The 20,643-nt window shown below is 39.9% G+C and overlaps 1 protein-coding gene across 2 annotated transcripts in view; it reads right to left on the bottom strand.

Annotated features, from left to right (window-relative positions):
- Positions 1 to 4,081: 4,081 nt before the first annotated feature.
- Positions 4,082 to 20,643, bottom strand: part of PDZRN4 (PDZ domain containing ring finger 4) — a 391,362-nt gene continuing 374,800 nt past the window's right edge. For both annotated transcript variants that reach the window (XM_084624876.1, XM_084624877.1), the window contains 3 exons: positions 15,504 to 15,605; positions 11,532 to 11,648; positions 4,082 to 6,256 (listed from right to left, as the gene is read on the bottom strand). In XM_084624876.1, coding sequence (XP_084481002.1) covers positions 4,730 to 6,256; positions 11,532 to 11,648; positions 15,504 to 15,605 — 1,746 coding nt within the window. In that variant the 3' untranslated portion in view covers positions 4,082 to 4,729. The remainder of the gene's footprint in view (positions 6,257 to 11,531; positions 11,649 to 15,503; positions 15,606 to 20,643) is intronic.

The following is a 20,643-nucleotide window of genomic DNA, read 5'->3' on the forward strand; positions in this document are numbered from 1 at the left end:
TGATGGCAGGGAATTATCCTGTGCTGGCCTGCAAGAATAGACTGGATGGTCTCTTTGATCCTTTCCATCTAACTGATATGAACCATTCTGTTTTTGTGTGTGAGAGATAACTTTACAGAGTAAGGACAAGGTTACGTGTATTTTGACAGTGATGTATTTAAAAGATTTTGGAAAGAAAAAAAATACTGTTTTCCCCTTAGGAATCCTTTGCATTTCTGAGGAGGTTCCAACGAGCCCAGAAATTTCCACCTGACTCATGAGCAATAGTGCTCCTTAACCGGCTAGGGATGTCACCATGGAGTGATGTAAGGTTTTCCTTCCAAACAGGGCTCAGTGGTTGATCTACGCAACTCCTGGTCCCCTCCTGATCTGGAGATCAAAACACAAAGATTCCAGCTCAGGTACCCCACTTGGCAAAGCAGCCAGACCATAAAAATATCACTTTAATTAATAAAAATGACATTTCTTTGCTGGACAATGGTTTTATCACTATTTCTCTTAGATCATAATCAATCTGTTGGAGGCAGAATGGGAACATTTTAGACACTGAATAATTTTCCAGCTGCCAGAAAAAGATATAAAAGGTATTTAGTAGCATACGTTTCAGTCCTAGTGAAATAAGAATTTAGGAATGAAAGTATATGGGAGGGGGAGCTGAATGGGTAGAACAAATACTTGATAACAATTGGCTTCTAATGAGAATTTTCTGGTCCTTGCTTATCTAGCTGAAAACAGCTATTTATGGAGGATATTTATGTAGATTAACTAGATATTCCTTTATTTTTTCAATTGTTGTCTTTTTTGGTACAATGATTTGATCACATTTGGCCAACTTGTAAACTAAATTCAGTCCTGGACTCCAGAGACAGGGCTGTGAAGAGGTCTAGTGTGGCTATTGGTTCTGGTTAGGAGGAACAGAATAGCAGGTAATCACTGCACTATTCATTGAAATCATTCTGTTTCTATAAAAAGCAATATTCTAACCCCCCCCCACACACACACATTAAAAATTCTCCATCAGTGAGATCAGAGACTGAGACTCCTCATACTGTTTATTCCAATGTATGTTTTTTCCAAACAAATGTCATAATTTTTAACACCAAGACATATTAAAAGAGAAAAGACAAAACGTTTCATGTTGTCTCAGATCTTAAGAAAAGAAAGACAATTCTGTTAGTGAAAACGAATTTCCTTCTAGAAACGAACACAACAAGAAAAGATACTTTATTCTTAATATACAAAAGTGGACACATTTCTCAATTACATATGAATGTATGTATGTTATTCAGTGTTTTCTATTCCAGAATCAAGTTTTTCCTAATCTGATATAGAGATTGCTATAGCAATTACTGACCTTTCTGATTCCTGGAGTAAACTTAACAATGGGTAACATTTTCTAAAGTGCCTAAGGGCCAGACTTTTAGAGTTATTTCGGCACCTAAAAATGTAGATAGGTGCCTAATAGAATTTTCAAAAGAGCTTGTCTGTATCTTTATGTCCATAAACACCTTGTAAAGTCTGGTTGCAAGTGATTTAGGTGTCTAAATCCAATTTTCAAACACACTTAAAATCACTTAGGATTGTAAGTCTCATTTGGGCCACTCCCAAGTGATTTAGGAGCTCTTTAAAACAGAATTATAATCTGCTAAGTCATTTAGGTGCTTTGGAAAATTTTTCCCATTGTCTGTAGGTCCACCAAGTATGGTAGAAGAATCAACATAGTTTCTATATATTGTAAAGGTGATCTGCAAGAGGAAAACAAACTGAGATGAGGCTTTATTTTTCTTCTTTTTGATGAATAAAGACGATCTGAAAGGGTTATTTTTAAAATTTTGTCTGCTTGTTCTTTATGTTAGTAATTCAGGTCCTGTCTAGGCTGGAGACTCTATGGGCTTGTCTACACTACCCGCCGGATCAGCAGGCAGCGATCGGTCCAGCGGGGGTTGATTTATCGCATCTAGTATAGACGCAATAAATCGACTGCTGAGTGCTCTCCTGTCGACTCCGGTACTCCACCAGAATAAGCATCACAAGCGGAGTTGACGGGAGAGTGTCAGCTGTCAACTTACCACAGTGAAGGCACCGCGGTAAGTAGATCTAAGTACGCCGACTTCAGCTACGCTATTCACATAGCTAAAGTTGCATATCTTACATCGACCCCACACGGTAGTGTAGACAAGCCCCATGATGATTTAGCCTTGGTCTACACTATACAGTTAGGTTGACGTAAGGCAGCTTATGTCAATCTAACTATGCCAGTGTCTACACTACAGCCTTGCTCCTGCAGATGGCTCCAGAAAGTCCTCCCTGCTCAGAGCCAGGCGTCCTCGCTCCTGGAGGTGAGATTCCAGGCAGCTGCCCCGGTCCCACTGGGGAGCAGGGAGAGGAGAGCTGGCGATGGGCAGTCGGGCTCCTGACTGGAGGCAGGGAACTGAGAGTGGGGGAAGGGGAGCAGCCGGCTGGGAGCCCAGCAGACAACTGTGCTCCCAGTGGGGAACGCAGAGCCGGAAGCCCGTCATGCTTCCAGTCCAGGATCTCAGCTCCCCACACTGCCCCTCTTAGATCAGTGGAAGAGCTGCTGGTAAGGATGCACACCACCGACCGAAGGAGGGTAGTGTGACATGAACTGTTTCAGTAATTACTGTGGTGGCTGTAAGTCAACCTAATATATGTCGACTTAAGTTTTTAGTGTAGACATGCCCTTGGAGAACTAGTGAAATTATGACATATGAGCTAAAAGTGAAATTTGAGCAACTGGGAGACAAAGGATTTTTAGTCAGACTGCTGAAAACTATTTTGTGTTTGTTTTTACCCTTTGTTAATAACTTCTGTGAGTAAATAACATTTTGAATACAAGACATTTTGTTAAAGATTCAGGAACGTTACTCCTTCAATCAAGGTGCTGTGACTCAAAACGTACATCTCAGTATCCTTTAGGGGTCCCCCAGCAAAGCAGGGACTAGAAATGCCTGATATTTCTAAAGTAAAAAAGCAAGCAGGAAAAGTCAAATTTTAAAAATGCCCAACTTTCAAAGCCCTTTTTATAAACCATAAAGAATAAACAAAGAGCACAGCCCAATTTAAAACACCTCTTTACAGGTCACCCATCAGTCCTTATTTTAATAAACATCTTTCATTTATTTCCTCACTGACATGCAGTTACATTGGGAAGCCCCCTTTTCAGCTGATATCCTCAGTTTTGGTTTGCTGGTCCTTTGGAGGCACAACATAGAGCAGCAAATAATTCTCATTTTTATTTCATACCACCCGTTTTCGGTGAAATATTTAAAATAATAACCTCTGCCAGATTCATAAGTCAGCTCTGGCTCAAGATAGCGCTATGATCTATTTGTGTCTTCCATGTTTGGTTTCTGTAGAGTATAGCTTGTAAGCTCTCTTGGGGACTGGCCATGACATATTTGTTTGTAAAGCACCAAACACAGACAGTGCTTGAAAAGTAACTAAAATTAATACAGGTTGAACCTCTCTAGTCTGGCACCCTCGGGACCTGACTGGTGCCGAACCAGAGAATTTGCCGAACCACGGGAGGTCAATATGTAGCGAGTGGGTTTCTTTTTATTTTTATCTTGCCGAGGTGAATAAACGGAACAACGCTTGCAATGCCACCTAGCCAAGGCTTACTGGCTCTCTTCATAACAAAGTGTTAGTGTTGTTACACAATTTTACTGTCTTGGCACAAGGAAACAAGTAGATAAAGCATAAAATAAAATCATGCCAGACCACAAATGTTGCCGGACCAGAAAGTGCTGGACTAGAGATGTTCAACCTTTACTAGTAACAGGTCAGGGAAGACAGCAAAAATATGGGCTTGCTCCTATGTGTTCTTACTCAGGTAAAACTCCCCTTCTGACTTCTGCATGAATAAGAAATGCAGGATCAGGTCCATTTAACATAATTTATAATGGAATAAAGACAGAAGGAAACTTGTCTAATCTATAGCTATCATAATGAATTGTGCCCTGTGTCCTTGAAATTTTCATATATCCTTCAAAAATCATGTATGTGGAAATAATTCATTCTGTAATCAAGCGAACAATTAAAATCAAAGAACTCTTGATAATTTTTCTTAAAGATAAGCAATAATTTATTCCTCTTTGATCTTCACAATTATCACATATTAGCTAGCTACATGACCAATGCCACTACATACCATGGGAGAATTGCCCACTTACACTTTACTTGGACAAATACAATTGCAATTTACAGGTTAAATGTACTGTACAATGGGTTGTTGGAAAAAGGTCATTCTTAGCTGTACAACAAGATGTAGCACATGACTTATTAACAGATGCAATATAAGATGTAAAAGTTTAACTGCTTGTTATGCCAGTAAGTAAGGATACCATATAAAGCATTTTGTTTTGGTATTGTATTGTTACTAAAGTAGAAAAAAGAAAACTAGAGAAATAAATCCAGATCTTAACTTACAATACATACATTAGGATAAGAAATTAATTGTCTCCTTCACTTTTTTATTTTCTTTTTCCTTTTTTATAGAAATGAATATTATGAATATATTGCAGAGTAAAGAAAGATTGCCAGCTAAAGAAGGTACCATTATGTGAAAAACAACTGAAAAATTATCAAGTAATTTTGCTTACAAAAAAGGTCAAACTATAAACAGTCACAAAATATATAAAAATGCCACCTTGAACGAGGCAATCGTACTCTACCTAAACTGGTAGTATACTCTTTGAAATAGACGTGTTCATACAGTAGTAACCGATAAAAAGGCATTGTGCACTCTTGTCCCATCTGGAGACTTAGCACCGTGTGTCATCAGTTCTTGGATTGTCATCCAGCTGTCCAAGATTTTCTTGTTTCTTTTTTTCATCATCTTTTTGTGACTAAGTTCAAGAATGTTAATTTCTTTTTTGCCCTCGCTGCCGCTCTGTGGACTTTCCTTAAGACACTCTAACCTGCTCCGCATCATGAACTCTCGCCGCCGCCTCTGCTCCTTGGCTCGCACCAAATGCTGCTTCCGCTCCTCTTTGCTCCAGTAACGACCCATCTTCATTTCGCTCATTGTATCATCATCTGTCGTCATCCCACTGCGCTCCTCTTTAATCTTTAAGGCACGTTCCTTCAGGATTCTGTCTCGCACTGGTCTCTTAGTAATATACCTTGTTCCATCACTCCTTATTTTCACTTTCCATTCCATTTTGGGCTCTGAACACTTCTGTGAATCTTTGCACATGCTCACTAGACTGAGCTGACTTTGGGCATACTCCACTGCAGATTTCTGTTGGATCAGCTGCATATAGCTTTGATAATGCTTTGCATGAGCAGGTATATTCCCATACCTGTATGAAGAGCTATGATACGGAGACAGGTAAGGAATGTGCTCAGTACTTTGCTTCTCCTGCTCTGTGAATTTACTACTTTCTGCAATGGTTTCCTTCTCTTCAACAGTGCTGTTTTGCTCAGTGGTTTTGGTTTTGGATGGGGTTACCTCCCTCCCACTCTGTCCAGTACACAACTGATTAGCTACAATTGTGCTTCTCAGGTTTTTCCTGTTGGTGATGCTGATCATTCTCTGGAGCGAGCTATCAGGGGACTGCTCCACAGTCAGTGGAGTGCTCCTGCAGCTTTCTGCTGTGTTGTAAGCACTGGAGCTGTCTTTGTCAGATTTCTCTGGGTGCTCTATGATGTCATCCAGTTTACCTCTTTGTACATCTATGCTGGTGTTATAATTCCTGAATCCTCCATCATGTAATGCCCAAATGTCTCCATACTGATCCTTCACTTTTTGAAGCCTATGAGCCTGCATTATAGTCTGACACTCAAGCTCAATATTTCTCAGTTCCTCATTGAGTAACTGTAGCTCATGCTCCACCCCATCTTGCTCCCTTCGGTTACACTGTATCGTACTGCTCGAGTAATACAGATCATACTCTCCATGGTTTCTAATCTTGCACTTAAGCTCCAGCAGCTGCCGAAACCTTTCACACTCCTCATCTTGGTTTCCAATGAAATCAGATTCAATGTATTCCCCAGACACAAAGCTTTCATTGCACTGGAGTTCAATGCTTCCTAACGTATCCTGGCTCTGCCCCAGCTCCTGGGTGCTCTGCAGGGTCGTTTTGTTCTGCTCATCGGGTGCATTCTCCTGCTCTGAGCTCTCATCATTACGTAGACTCTCATCTGTAGGCCCCACTCCACTGTCCTTCTCATGGTTATTGGATGACGAGGTTGCAGTGTCCGTTGTGCCGTCCTCCTCCTCATGCTTTTTTGGCTAAGAAAATAAGTGAACCAAAATTAATAGAAAATACAGACCATATTAAATTAAAATATTTTTCAGTCTTGTCCTTCTTAAACAGCTAATTTAATCTATAAGAATGAATGAAAATGATGAATAAATCCCATTTCTACTACAGCTGGCTGGAAAATGGAGATCCCTTTTCATGAAAGATTTAACATTTTGGAAAAAAAATTCAGCCTGATTCAGCATGAAAAGCCAAAAACATGAATTTTTCCACAGAAAGGGATTTCCACTTTTCAGCTTGCTGACTTTTATCTGGAAGGCTCTTGCATTTCACGTTCTCCCTGCGGTTGGAAATTGATAAAAGCCTTCCCAGCGAGCAGCTGGAGAGCTGTCATTTCACTTTTCCTGATGGCAAATCAAAATTTCTCAGCAAACCCCATCATTTTCTGTCAGAAAATCATTGCTGAGGAAAATTCCTACATGCTTATGGCTTTTACATATTCCTGAGCATCATGCTGTAGGCTGCACAGAACACACTAAGCTCCTCCAGAAGCGAGCAAACAAGTGGATGAAATACAGCACACCTGGGTCACTGAAACGTTGCCCAGAGTCAGGAAATAAATATCCCTCTTCCCAGCAAAGCCAACACTGTGTGGTGCTGAAAGAAAATGAGCACCAGGTGGAGTGCAGCTTTTGGCTCTGGATTATGGCCACAACTATTGGAGCTGAATTCTTCTCAAACCTGGAGCAAGCAGCAATGCCTACATAACATCAAAAAGTACATGAGGCAGACCACCTAAGCCGTGAGCAGTGCAATGTAGCATGGCAGTAGGAGGCCTATTTGCAGGAGGACACTGGGGCTGGGATACCAGCGATCTTTGTGCACACTGCCCTGGCACAGCTGAAGACAACACAGTGGTTAGCCCGTTCTTGCTAGCCCCTTCTACCTCTCCCATCACCTGCTTTCAGCATTATGTCAATGGAAGACTGATAGCTGAACTCTAGGACTTGTTCAGGTAACTTGAACAGACTTTCCCCTAACCTATCCTTTGGAAGGCTTTTTGTTTCCTAGTTAAAACCTACTTTCCACAATACTAACCCATAGCCTTTCACCGTTAAGAGTAGAACAACACTGAGTGCCTGCCATGGACATAACGTCAAGCCTTTTTGCAGTTGCTTTTGAATTCGTGCCCTGCTCATTGTACCTAACCTATTTATTGTGTGCTTTAATGCAAAGAGCATTAGATACCTCAACGCTGAAGAGGTGCAGGCTTTTTTCATTTTCTAACTGGGTATGCTATTTCTCTTATACCGCTATCATCCAAAGTGCAATCTATATAGCATGCTCACTGTATGCCTAAGTGCACCCAGCACCAGCCAAATGTGTTTTCTCCTTTTGGAGGTGTAATTACACAATTAAACATAATGGTTAGTAATAGTAAAGTGAGAAAGAGGTACAGTGCACCAATGAGAGGAAGCAGAATGGAAGAGGTCGCTCTCACAATAATTGCTGTTTTTCTTCTACCTTGATAGATAGTGGAAGATATGAAAAATAATTAAATGCACCCTACACATACTGCATCATTTCTGCTTCAGGATCATGAACCCCTCAACTAGTCTCTTTTGTTCAGTTGTTAGTAAAAAATGGTGGAAACTGGTGGCCCAATAAAAAATAGAAATAAACAATAGATAGATAAATAAATGTAAAGTGTGGTAGAGTATATTCAGTTCAGAATGAAACCCATGATCAATAGAAAGCAGTATTCACAACAGGGTTGTCAAAGTCTCTGAGGAGATGACATCTCTATCCATAGTAATTTTAGTCGTTCTTTCTCACTAGCAGTGAAGACTTAAAGAAACAGTTATCCTTCATACTGGCATTGTATATTTAACACACAAATATACAGATGCTCAAACACCATATATGTGATGGTGAAATACATGCATCATCATGTGACAGCCTCATCTGCAGTCTGCCAACTGGTTCATCTGCATCAAAAAATATTTCCTTCTTTCTTGCCCACCACCCACACTAATTGTGGAATCCTCCCACCAGAATTTAATTGGTTTGAGGGGTAGGACAGAAGATATTCAGTCCTGGAGAGCTGACAAATTTAAGTCTACTATTTCATGACTCTTCATGGTCAGGATCTCTTGGAAGGTCCCAGAGTGCTGGAACTTAAAATTGCAATATTATTATGAACAGAGAAGTGTTTCAATGTAAATTTAGAGATTTCTAAAATTTAAAAATATGTTTTTCTTTCTGCCAGAGGTCTTTACAGTTACACTAATAGCAACTAAGGAATCCTGGCTTTACAGGAAGAAGGGACAGGAAAAATAGTACCGATAACATTTGAAATCACACTGAAGCACTTCTAAAATTGTTTTTACTGTAAGACATGAGAAATGCACACAGATTACATGCTGGCAGGCTGCACTGCTCTATTAAGACTTTGTTGACACTTCTTTGAGATGTAAGCAATGTTATCATTCCAAATGCATGCCAATATATTGTTTTTACTGCACCATCATGTATTCCTTGTTTATAATGTTCATTTAATACTTCTTTCTTTACTCATCTGATGCATTACTGTGACAGAAGACTTTTTAAGACTTGGTAAAATTTTCTAAAGTGGCTAAGTGATTTAGGCTCCATTTTTGCAAGTGACTTAGACACTTAGAAGCCTAAATCCAGTGGGACTAAAGACCAGATTTTCAAAGGTCTTTAGGTGCTTAAACATGCAGATAAGTGCCTACTGGGATTTTCAAAAGGCACCTAGCTCCTATGGAAATCAATGGAAGTTGAAATCAATGGGAAACAGGTGTCTAACCTGCTTAAGCAGTTTTGAAAATCCCACTAGACACCTATCTTCTTCATTAGGTGGCTACATACTTTTGAAAATCAGGCCCCATGCCTCTAAGTTTTTGAATTAGTAGATCTCATCCTCTCCTACCTGGCTTTTATTCATTGATTGGAAAAGGAAGACAAACTTGTCCCCTTTTTCAACTTCCAATTCACTTCTCAACTGTGAATAAACTAGTTCAAATTAAGAAACAATCTCTTTACCCCTGCTAGCTAAATTGAATCCAAAGGTTATTAAGGTAAGAGCTTTTCTGAGCAAGAGAAACTGAAAATACTGACATTTGGCAAAATTTAAATACCAACATTTTCTCCATTGTGAAGAATGAAAATAATATAGATACTTAATGCAGTATCTGACATAACATATTTACACAGTACCACTGGGACTCCGGTTCTAAGCGTCTAAGTCACTTTTGAAAATAGAACTTAGGCTGCTAAATCCCTTAGATGTTTTTGAAAATTCCACCCATCATCTATTGAAAATTCAAGATTCTGTTTTTTTAGAATGTTCAGGGTCAGTCTTCTTCCCAATTACTTCTGTTTGAAAGGCCAAAACGCTCTGTATGCTGCATTTATGCAAAAATAACTGCAGATGATTACAATCCCAACCTAGTAGTGTGTACAATCCATCAATAAGTGAACTTCTAAAGGTTCTATGTTTCAGCTTGGATAAGATTCATTCTTGCAAGAATGGCTAATCATGCTGGAATGCAGGCATGGTTCCCACTCTGATTTTACAACTCACGATACATTTGGAACATAAAACCCAGAGTGCTTATTTAAGTTTGAAAGTAATCAGATAAGAGAGATCCAGGGGATAGTAGGTGCTGCTGCTCCAAATCAGGAGAGTGAACTACCCGGTCACCCTACGAAGATGAAAGCGAGACTGACAGTGGTGTGAAGAGTTGCCCCTGATGGCTAAAGATGAGATACCCCAGCCTTGACTGGAATTGGTGGGATGACTAAAAGGTAAGGTCCATTTCCACTTTTTATTTTTTTTAAATATCCCAGGAGTTTATCAAAAATTTAAAAACAGGTGAAAATTAGTGTGAACAATTAACTTTGCAGTTCTCTGGGTAAATATGAGGGTTAATACTGGGGGGCATGAGAAAAGTAGAAAAGTAAGAGTTTACTATTTATGAAACCATTATCTCTAATCCCCAATACAAAAAATTCAAGTTTTTTAAAATAAAGAGTTTATTGTAGATGACTTGTGCAGATAGCTTGATGTAAGGGGTTTCAGTAGCACAGGGATGGGATAGGACCGAGTGCTTGGCACTCATCGGCAGGTAAGGTTTGGGGGGGGAGGAAGGACAGGAGGGGCCTGTTCTCCCAGGTGCAGCCTCCTGCTCCCTGGTGCCTGTCGCTGCAGCAGTTGGTGGGCTCAGCAGGCTCCCTGCCCATTTTGTTCCTCCACTGTGCAGCCGCAGCATCAACCAAGCAGTTTCCCTTCCCTAGGCAGGCATGCTGTGCTGTCCAGCTGGGCGTCTGCAAGAGGAGAGCTGGGATTGCAATTTTAAGCAAGAAAAAATCTGGGTGGAAACTGGAAAATCCAAATATTGGATTTTTCGAAACCTGGGAATTTTTCAGGGGAAAAAAAAAGGAAAATGAAGGGTTCTACTTCAATGACAAACTAGAGGGGATTCTTAAAATAGGTCTGTTCTGTAAACATCTAGTCTGACATCCTGCATCACACTAGCCACAGAGCTTCCTCAAAATAATTCCTGTTTGAACTAGAGCACATATTTTGGAAAAACATCCAATATTGATTCCAAGATGTCCAGTGATGGAAAACCCACCATGATCCTTGGTATATTGTTCCAATGTTTAATTACTCTCACTATTAAAAAATTATTTCCAGTCTGAATTTGTCTAGCTTCAACTTCCAGCCACTGGATTGTGTTATACTTTTGCTTCCTAGATTGAAGAGTCCATAATCAAATATTTGTTCTCCAGGTAGGTACTTCTAGACTGTCATCTTGTAATATACATAGTACTATATAGTAAAAGTACACTCTATAAGGTAGCAATTTACATAGCAATATAAGTACCATATCTTGTACAATATGTCTGTATTGTCTTTATCACAATGGGGCCCTGTCCTTGCTATGGCCTTGACAGGTGACTCTGATATAATTCATAAATAAAAGTGACAATACACAAGACCTTGTATGTAAAAGGGCTTGTAATATTGTGCTGAGAGCTCACAGAAAATGCAGAACCGGTGCTTTACTCCTCTCACATTCTGCTAAAATTTTACCCTCTCATTTACGGCCAACACATTTATTTCTAAAATGTTTTCTTATTGAGAATGTATTGCAGTTCAGCGCATCCTCATGACAAAAGCCTTTGATTCAATTTTTTGACTTAGCATTTCATTCTCTCTTAATAGAAAAATACACCTAGCAAAATTTCCAATGATTCATTTAGTGTCAGTCCTACCTGCTCCACCTCATTGGCTGTGTACTGCATTACTTCGTTATGCTGTTCTTCCAACATTTCCAAGTTTAACTCCTCTAAGAATTCATTCCTTTCATCATCAAGCCACCCCTCCTCCAGCTGCAAAGGAATACATTAATACGTTGCATTATGTTAGCAGGGATGCATGCTAAAATAGGGTAAAGCCAAATGGCAACGCCTGACTAGTTCTTTTTATCATAATGATTCTCTTCAGAATACCAGGCTCCTATAGTTCACCTCTTCAAAAAGAAGAAAAAGATGATTAAAAACAAAACAAAACCCAAAACAAAACGGGGGCTCTTAGGACTTTTATCCTTTCTTGAAACAGTATGACTGATTTTCTCTCCTAATGAAGGAGATTGCACAGCACAAAGCATTATTTCCTTTCGAAATGTATGAAAGGCATACCACATAATCCTGGAGCTGTCCTGTTCATTACCTCCAAGAGCCCCAATGTTAAAAGAACTGCAATGATATGAATAGGACCATGAGATAATCGGGCTCTTTCCTTTAACAACTTCGACCGCAGGGTTGTGTCCCAGTGCCTGAACCTCAACAGCACCCTCACTATGGGTTTCTATCGTATGTCTCTTATTGCTCTTCCACGTGAACGAAATAACAAACAAAAAGGGGGTGTCAGAGTAACAGCCGTGTTAGTCTGTATTCGCAAAAAGAAAAGGAGTACTTGTGGCACCTTAGAGACTAACCAATTTATTTGAGCATAAGCTTTCGTGAGCTACAGCTCACTTCATCGGATGCATACTGTGGAAACTGCAGAAGACATTATATACACAGAGACCATCGAAAGGGGGTGGGAGCACTGACTGATACAATGACTAAACTTTTTTGTTCTTTGACTGACTTTTTTTTTAAATTGAAACATTATTTTCATAGTCATTGAAGAGGGTATTATAAAAAGAGGAAAATGGAGGTCATTACTTCAGTCAAGTTAATGAGATGTGGCTGTACACACATACACAGTATTATGTGCATGTGTGTGTTAACAGTAAGTCTCCATTTGTGTTTCTGTTCCCTTTCCAGATTGCATGCTGGGGTAAAAAAAGGAAAAATACTATCACTAGAAGGGGAATGAAGTAGTGTTGCATGCCTGCCAATGGCAGTGTTTTAGGGGCAGAAACAGGCAACAGAGAAGGAAGGTGAATGAGCTGGGGAAGGGCAGAAATTTAAATATTAATACAACTAATCTAGAGTATGAGAAAAAATCCAATTACCTGTAAAATGTTATGGACATCACAGAAGCTAGAAACAGTGTAATTGTGTGCAACAATGCAACATGGAACTAAGTTCTTTTGTGTTGTAAGCAGGGACAACTCTACTGAAGCCAATGGACCTTTGGCCCATAGATACTAATTGGTTAAAACAACAAGCAAGCAAACAAAAAATCCCTCCACAAACCAGGCAAACATTAGACAGGTATAAAATGTTGATGGAGATTCTGTGGCACTTTTTACTATATTATGGTATCTACTTAGAACATCAATGTTGAAGTTTCATTCATGGTTTTTCAAATGCTTTTATCTGTTATGTATAATCAGCCGTTTGACCTTATAAAGAATATAAACTCCCAAGTTTCACAGCACAAGCAAACCACTAACTACCTGGGATTAGGAAGAAATTTCCCCTATGGGCAGATCATTCTGCAATTGCCCTTCAGAGGATTTTTAAACCTTCCTTGCAAACATCTGGTGCTGGCCACCGTTGCGGACAGGATACTGCAGTACATGGAGCACTGGACTGGTCTGATCCAATATGGCAATTCTTACGGTTCTTAAAAACATAAATATACTCCCCAGTGCACATGTGCACTCATGCATGTACATGTGTGCACACAGACATTTGTTTCATATGGTTATTTGTGTGTGTTTCTTGTATGATCAGTTTTTAATATTAACTGAGTAATAATCAATATTGACTAGTCAGAGAAGCTTGTCTTGTTAGTTATTGGATGTGCCGAGCAGTCAGTCCTTGAAATACTAGCATTACAGAGTTCTTTCTAAAAGATTAGGACTTGATCCTGCCCTTTTTTCTCCAGTGAGTGTTTGCCTTAGTGAGAGCTTGTCTACACATGAAACCATTCCAGTTATACCAGTATAATTATAATTATACTGGTATAGTTAAACCGATACATTATACCAGTATAAACCCCCCTTGTGGACACTCTTATTCGGGAAGAAGACTGGCTATTTTCAAATTTGCTTAAACCCCTTCCAATGTGACATAAGCTAAACTGAAAACTGGCCCTCATATATTGGAATTAGAGTGTCCACATGAGGAGTTATATCAGTATAACTAGATCAGTTTAAACTCACATCTTGGCTTGTACTAGTATAACATTTCTATGAAGACAAGTTCTGAGGAAGGCGGGATCAGGTCTTTTGTTGGGTTTCTACAACTGGGACTGGCAGGTGGATCCTGTGCCTGCGAGAGCCCCACTGAAATGAAATTAAAAAAACAATTAGATAGAATCCTCACACAAATCTTTTAAAAGCTTCTGAAGGGTCTCTGGACCAAGAAGGGATATAACCTAGCTCAGGGATTGGCAACCTTGGGCACACGACCCATCAGGGAAATCTGCTGGCGGGCCAGGAGAGTTTGTTTACCTGCAGCGTCCGCAGGTTCGGCCAATCGCAGCTCCCACTGGCCACGGTTAGATGTTCCAGGCCAATAGGGGCTGCGGGATGTGCTGGCCACCGCTTCCCACAGCCCCCATTGGCCTGGAATGGCAAACCGCGGCCAGTGGGAGCTGTGATCGGCCGAACCTGTGGACAGCTGCTGGTAAACATACTGCCCTGGCCCGCCAGTGGATTGCCCTGACAGGCTGCGTGCCAAAGGTTGCTGATCCCTGACCTAGCTATTTAAATCTGAGGTGAATAGTTTTACTCTGCCTTAGTATATAGCCAGTTTTTTAGGAGCTGTTTAGAATGGCTAAGGACATAAAGGAAATATATGCTGAAATGTGATCTTGAGTAACTTCCAGATTCACGCTGGGATTCCGGGTGACACTGAATTACATTTATTCAATTTAATGTGTAGAGAATATGTAGTCACCATGTCTGAAAATATCAGATCAATAATATGAGAGACAAATGGTAACATAACCAACTTTGCTTGGACTGCTGACAGATGGAGAGAAGAGTGACAATGTAATGTCCTTTTCTGCTTTGTGATGGGATATAAAAGGAAGCAGAAATAATCCTTTCCCCCCCTCTCCTTTACCTGGATGATTAGCCTGACATCTCCCACTGCAAAGATGTAAAAATTTTCTTTGCAAGGCATCAGTTTTGTTTAAAAGCCAGAAGTATAGTTTAAAACTGTGTGGCAAAATATCTATTTCCTATTAAATAATTTGTACTTGATGAAAAATCTCATATGACCAGTTTCCCTTGAAAATGGTTAGGTAGGAGTAGGTTTGCTGAATGGCATTGTAATGAAATGCCCATTATCAAGATCTAACTGGAGAGTTTACTGAAACATTGCTTAAAAAAATAATCCTGACCCAGAATCCACTTCAATTCTGCCACAAGCAGGTGAAAACCATGGAAGAGTGTGAATTTAGTCCGAGAAATCAGTAAGAATCATCAACCAATAAACATGTCTTTTTGAAGTTCCACTTCACATTTAGTTAAGTATCACATTAGTACTAGATAATCAACTGTACTTATATATATATATATATATATATATATATATATATATATATATATTATTTACTTGCAAAGAATCTTTTAGCTAGTACAATGGTAAACAAACTCCTAGTAATATAATGTTATGTTTTTCCTGAGGCTACAGATTGGCAAAGATCTTTAATTATATTTTTCCCATTTTTTTTCATGAACCTCTGCAATCCTGTTTTTCAGTGTTCATTTCTTATGGATGACATTGACTGTACACTATAACCCAAGCTCCTGGCTCAATACATCTATTTATTCTAACCTGCATCTCTGGTCTTGCAACCAGCAACACAATTTTCTTGCATTCATCACTGGAAAGCAATGCCACCGCCTCCTCCCGATTCTGGACATCTTGGCCATTTATCTAGAAAACAAATGAAAGTGGCACATTAGTTTCCATTTCCACAAAGCAACACACAATAAAGGGCAAATATCAGCTCATTTGTGGGAAATGTATGGACAATGAAACTCACACAATGGGCTCATCTTCAGCTCCTCAGTGGTAAGTGCCTTCACTCAATTATGCGTTTACTGTAAGAGCTGTATTGATCGTTGAAGGATGGCGGACATCAGAGGAAGCAGTTATGTTCATAAATGTCCAACCTGCGCCCTAGCAACATACATCTAGCAACACAATTAACCAGCCCCTGACAGGTGACGTTCATCTTTCTCCGTTCAGAGTAATGGAAGTGTCACTCTGAGATAATAGTGCTGGTGGAAGCAAGACTGGTAATACTACAGCTGAAATCAGTCATACTGTATGCTTGTAGAGAGCCAATTAGAGGGCTACAGTATTCTCTCTCACCAGGCAATACCTATAGGCCACTGCTGATTGCTATTTCATTTAATCATTTTATATCTGTGTGTGCGACTTGTTGTCCAGAACCACACAAACCATCCCCATTTGGATAATCAAAATAAAAATGAATCATCTGTAAAAACCTGTTTTCTCTTCAACTTCTCTCTGCAATTCTGCCTTTATGTTAAAAACAATCAATCATACTAATAACTATACCTTAATGTATAGATTTTACAGGCCCATTCAACACTACCTAAAAACACTGCTTAAGAAAAATCAAGTTTCAAATGCAAAGCATTTTTTCCCTAAAAATACCACACTTCCTTTGTTTGTTTCACAGCACAAGAAGTGGATTTTCCTCACTGTGCCAAACTGCATTGTCAAAAATATTTAATCCATCTGCAAAGTAATGGGGACAGGCTGGAGGGCAAAGGATTTTAATAATTTTGTGGAATAAAAAGGTTTTCCCATATCCAGCCTGGTTAATCCATCTCCTTTTGCAGGGGTTCAGTTTCAAAGCTAGTAGTAGGAACTTCCTGGTGGAAAAGTAAAAAGCAAATCTGCATGTGCACAGCCTGAACACATTGCTTTGAAAAACCAGTTTTAGGTGAGAGTAAATAAAACCACAAATATACACCAACTGTTTGCTTGGTTATCACCAAAATCTTTGAGATACCTCCATGGAGAGATGTGGAGGGAGCTAAGTGTGGACTGCAAGAGAAATGATACCCACTTCCTTGTACACAGCTGCCCCCATCAATATACAGATACAGGCATATACCAGATCCCTCAGCTATCGTAAATTGGCATAGCTCTGTGATACCAATGTCAGTTTATACCAGCTGAGGATTTGGCCCACACGGTCTCAGCATGTATCTTGAGCTGAGTGGCTCAAGACAGATCATTACATGCTAGAACCTGTAGTAGCTGCAGGCTGCACTATCATAGCAAAGATAAAAGTGACTCCAATAAACCTCATTTGATCACCAATTAGTTGCCTATGTGGCCCTCATTATGCAAAGTTTGATGTCCACAGATGAAATCAAACAAGGACTAACCAAGATCTGTGGAACCTTCCTTGTAGTCTATTCCCTTTATTTTACAGTGCGTGCTGTGTGAGGTAAACAGACTATTCTCAGCTATTTAAGAAGACCATAAAGGAGACAGGAGTTGCTGTATGTAGTATGTTAGTATTTGAATTATCTTGGAAAACATGAGGAAAGCTGCTATAGTACTGTGAAAAAGATAAACCCAAGCATCCCCAACACTGCGTTCTCCAGACCTGAATGAACTCCCTGTGTAATGATATTGTCATCTTCCATTTCTCTGAGTTATCTCATCCATAAGAGTGGATGGAGGGTCAGTGTGCCTTCGGCTATGAAAGAAAACCCCACATAACTCACCTGATGTTAATCTTAATGATCAAACTTCTGGTTGTATATCAGCACTGACATTCAAGTGATGCTATTAGTCTACAAAAATGCAATAGAATTACCTACAGTCTTCTCTCAGCTCTGGAGTCTTCACTCACAAGTGAATTGAGTTTGATGGTCTCAAACTAATATCTATTAGCTGTCTGCCTATACTGTGCCTGGCACTATAATTCACCCAGAAATGTTAAAAAGAAAAGAAAGTGGCATGGAAATGAAACTATCATCTACTTAAAATACATTAAAATGCCTTAAAGATGGGAGTCCACAGAGTTTTTGCCTTGTTGAAAAATCAACAATTCACTTCAAATGTACAGTTTTTATTTAGAAAAGAAAAAAGGGAAATTCCCCAATGTATGTTGTTCTTTGTTCTTAGAGGACTGATTGTAGACAGATGTAGAAGCTAGTTCATTTGCTTTTCAATTCCTAATCATATCTCTTCGTAATCTCACCAAACTAAAGAACTGTTGTCCTTTTGCAGTTGGATACAAACATTTTTTGTGGGCAGTTCTAGCACAATGAAATTTTTTTACATTCTGGACCACACAGAAAATAAAATAAGAGCTCCTATATGAGCCCTAACATCAAAATGTAACTACTTATTTCCCTTTTGAAATAAAGGCCACTTTTAGACAGCCAGCTTGTAGATCTTATTGTGTTCTGGAGATTAGTTTGATTCCCAAAGCCAATAGTGGGGTAAGAAATATAGCTTTGGTTTTCAGCAAAGATGTTTCCTCAGGAAATGGAAAGACTGGAGGGATGGAATCAGATTGATTTTGCAACATTCAGAAGACTCATGTGCCTAAATTAATGATTGGCAGTTAAAGAGCTGTTTGAGAAGAAGCAACTTGCCATTACCAGCAATTACCACTAGGGGCATTAGTAAAAAGAGGTCAAAGTACAAGGGAAGTTTCCTGGAAATGAAGGGAGGGAACTGAAAAACACCAGCATAACAAGAGGAATTCTGAACTTCTGATTTTGGTAGTAGCGATCCGTGATTTCTCTGAAACTTCCTCTCTGTAAATCCAAACTGAAATCGACTGTCATTCTAGCTATTTTCCTCTTTTTACAGTTAAACTATCCTCTTTCCTGACCTAAATACATAGCCATAATTTGCCCTTTGATTGAGCTGGGAGGAGATAGATTTCATTCTAGCCTGTAAGACTCTCATTAAAGGGACACTCTCAGATTCAAAATCTTTAGTCCCAGGACGAAACCAGCTCCTTTCAGTGCTGAAAACTTGTAAGCAAGTCATTACCTACTCCTGACTTTGCCTTCCCCAAGGTTGGAGTTTAGTCTGTCTCCCAACACACCTGTTATTAACTGTCCCAGCCAGCAGTTCTGAGATCAAACAGTAGGTCTTAAATAAAAAGGTGAGGTTACACCACAATTTCGTAAAGTAGTCCAAACTAGCTATTGTGTAATGTCTGCTTGTTTAAAAGAAAGTGAAACACATTCCTTTTTGAATACCACTTTGGCTAACATTTCTTCTCATCCCAAACACACACAAATCAGTCAGTTCTCCCCTTAAGTACCCACTTGTGAATCACAGAATCATAGGACTGGAAGGGACCTCAAGAGGTCATCTACTCCAGTGCCTTGCACTCATGGCAGGACTAAATATTATCTAGACCTGTGGTTCTCAAAGCCGGTCCACCGCTTGTTCAGGAAAAGCCCCTTGCGGTCCTGACCGGTTTGTTTATCTGCCGCATCTGCAGGTTCGGCCAATCGTGGCTTCCACTGGCCATAGTTCGCCACTGCAGGCCAATGGGGGCTGCGGGAAGTGGCGCGAGACAAGGGACATGCTGGCTGCCCTTCCTGCAGCCCCCATTGGCCTGGAGCGGCGAACCGCGGCCAGTGGGAGCTGTGATCGGCTGAACCTGTGGACGTGGCAGGTAAACAAACCGGTCCGGCCCGCCAGGGGCTTTCCCTGAACAAGCGGTGGACAGGTTTTGAGAACCACTGATCTAGACCATCCTTGACAGGTGTTTGTCTAACCTGATCTTAAAAATCGCCAATGATGGAGATTCCACAACCTCCCTAGGCAATTTGTACCAGTGCTTAACCACTCTGACAGTTAGGAAGTTTTTCCTAATGTCCAACCTAAACCTCCCTTGCTGCAATTTAAGCCCACTACTTCTTGTCCTATCCTCAGAGGTTAAGGAGAACAATTTTTCTCCCTCCTCCTTGTAACAAACTTTTATGTACTTGAAAATTGTTATGTCCTTTCTCAGTCTTCTCTAGAATGGATGTCTTCAAACACACAGGGAATGTTGTTCGTTTGCCCATCAAATATTATGTACCTAAACCTTCAGTTTGTCTAACAAAACACTTGTAGGCCAGCTGTTGGGCTACAGAGTGCTCTTACTACCCTGCCATGTTGGGCCAGCTCAGCTAAAATGTTTAGCTTGGTGGGGGCCCAAAGCTGAGGCTCTGCTCCTTCCCCAAACTCTTTGCCACTTGCTTGAGAGGGAAGGGGAGACCTTTGCATAAATCCTCTGTGGTCCTCACACAGTGCTTCCATCTCTCATGATTTTATTGCAAGTCCCATGACATTTGGAGTATTTCTTAATGCCTCAACTCCTGGAGTTAGGTGAGAATGTCAGCTTTCATTAACAACTAGCATCAATTTCCCCCCTTCTGGTCACAGAAGAAAGCTTGAAAACGTGAGCCCAAAGGCTCAAAACCCAGAAGGCAAATAAAAATCAACCAAAATGTATTATTTTTAAAATTTCTTGATTTTAAAGCTAATCTTATGATTCTGGGGTGAATGACTCATGATTTTTAAACACTTGGGATTGGCAATACTCTTCACAACATCTGTAAAATGTTATTTGGGCAAAAAAGATTGAGCAGAATCTATTTAAATAAGAGATACAAGATACCTTTTGATAGTACACAGGTACAAATACATCCAGACACAGTTACCTGTTATACTTACAGGTTTCAGAGTAGCCGCCATGTTAGTCTGTATCCGCAAAAAGAAAAGGAGTACTTGTGGCACCTTAGAGACTAACAAATTTATTTGAGCATAAGCTTTCGTGAGCTACAGAGCTTCCATACCCATAAATAACGATGAAGTGAGCTGTAGCTCATGAAAGCTTATGCTCAAATAAATTTGTTAGTCCCTAAAGTGCCACAAGTCCTCCTTTTCTTTCTGTTATACTTAGCCC

This window comes from Lepidochelys olivacea (assembly GCF_965140295.1).
Source record: "Lepidochelys olivacea isolate rLepOli2 genome assembly, chromosome: 1".
NCBI lineage: Eukaryota > Metazoa > Chordata > Testudines > Cheloniidae > Lepidochelys > Lepidochelys olivacea.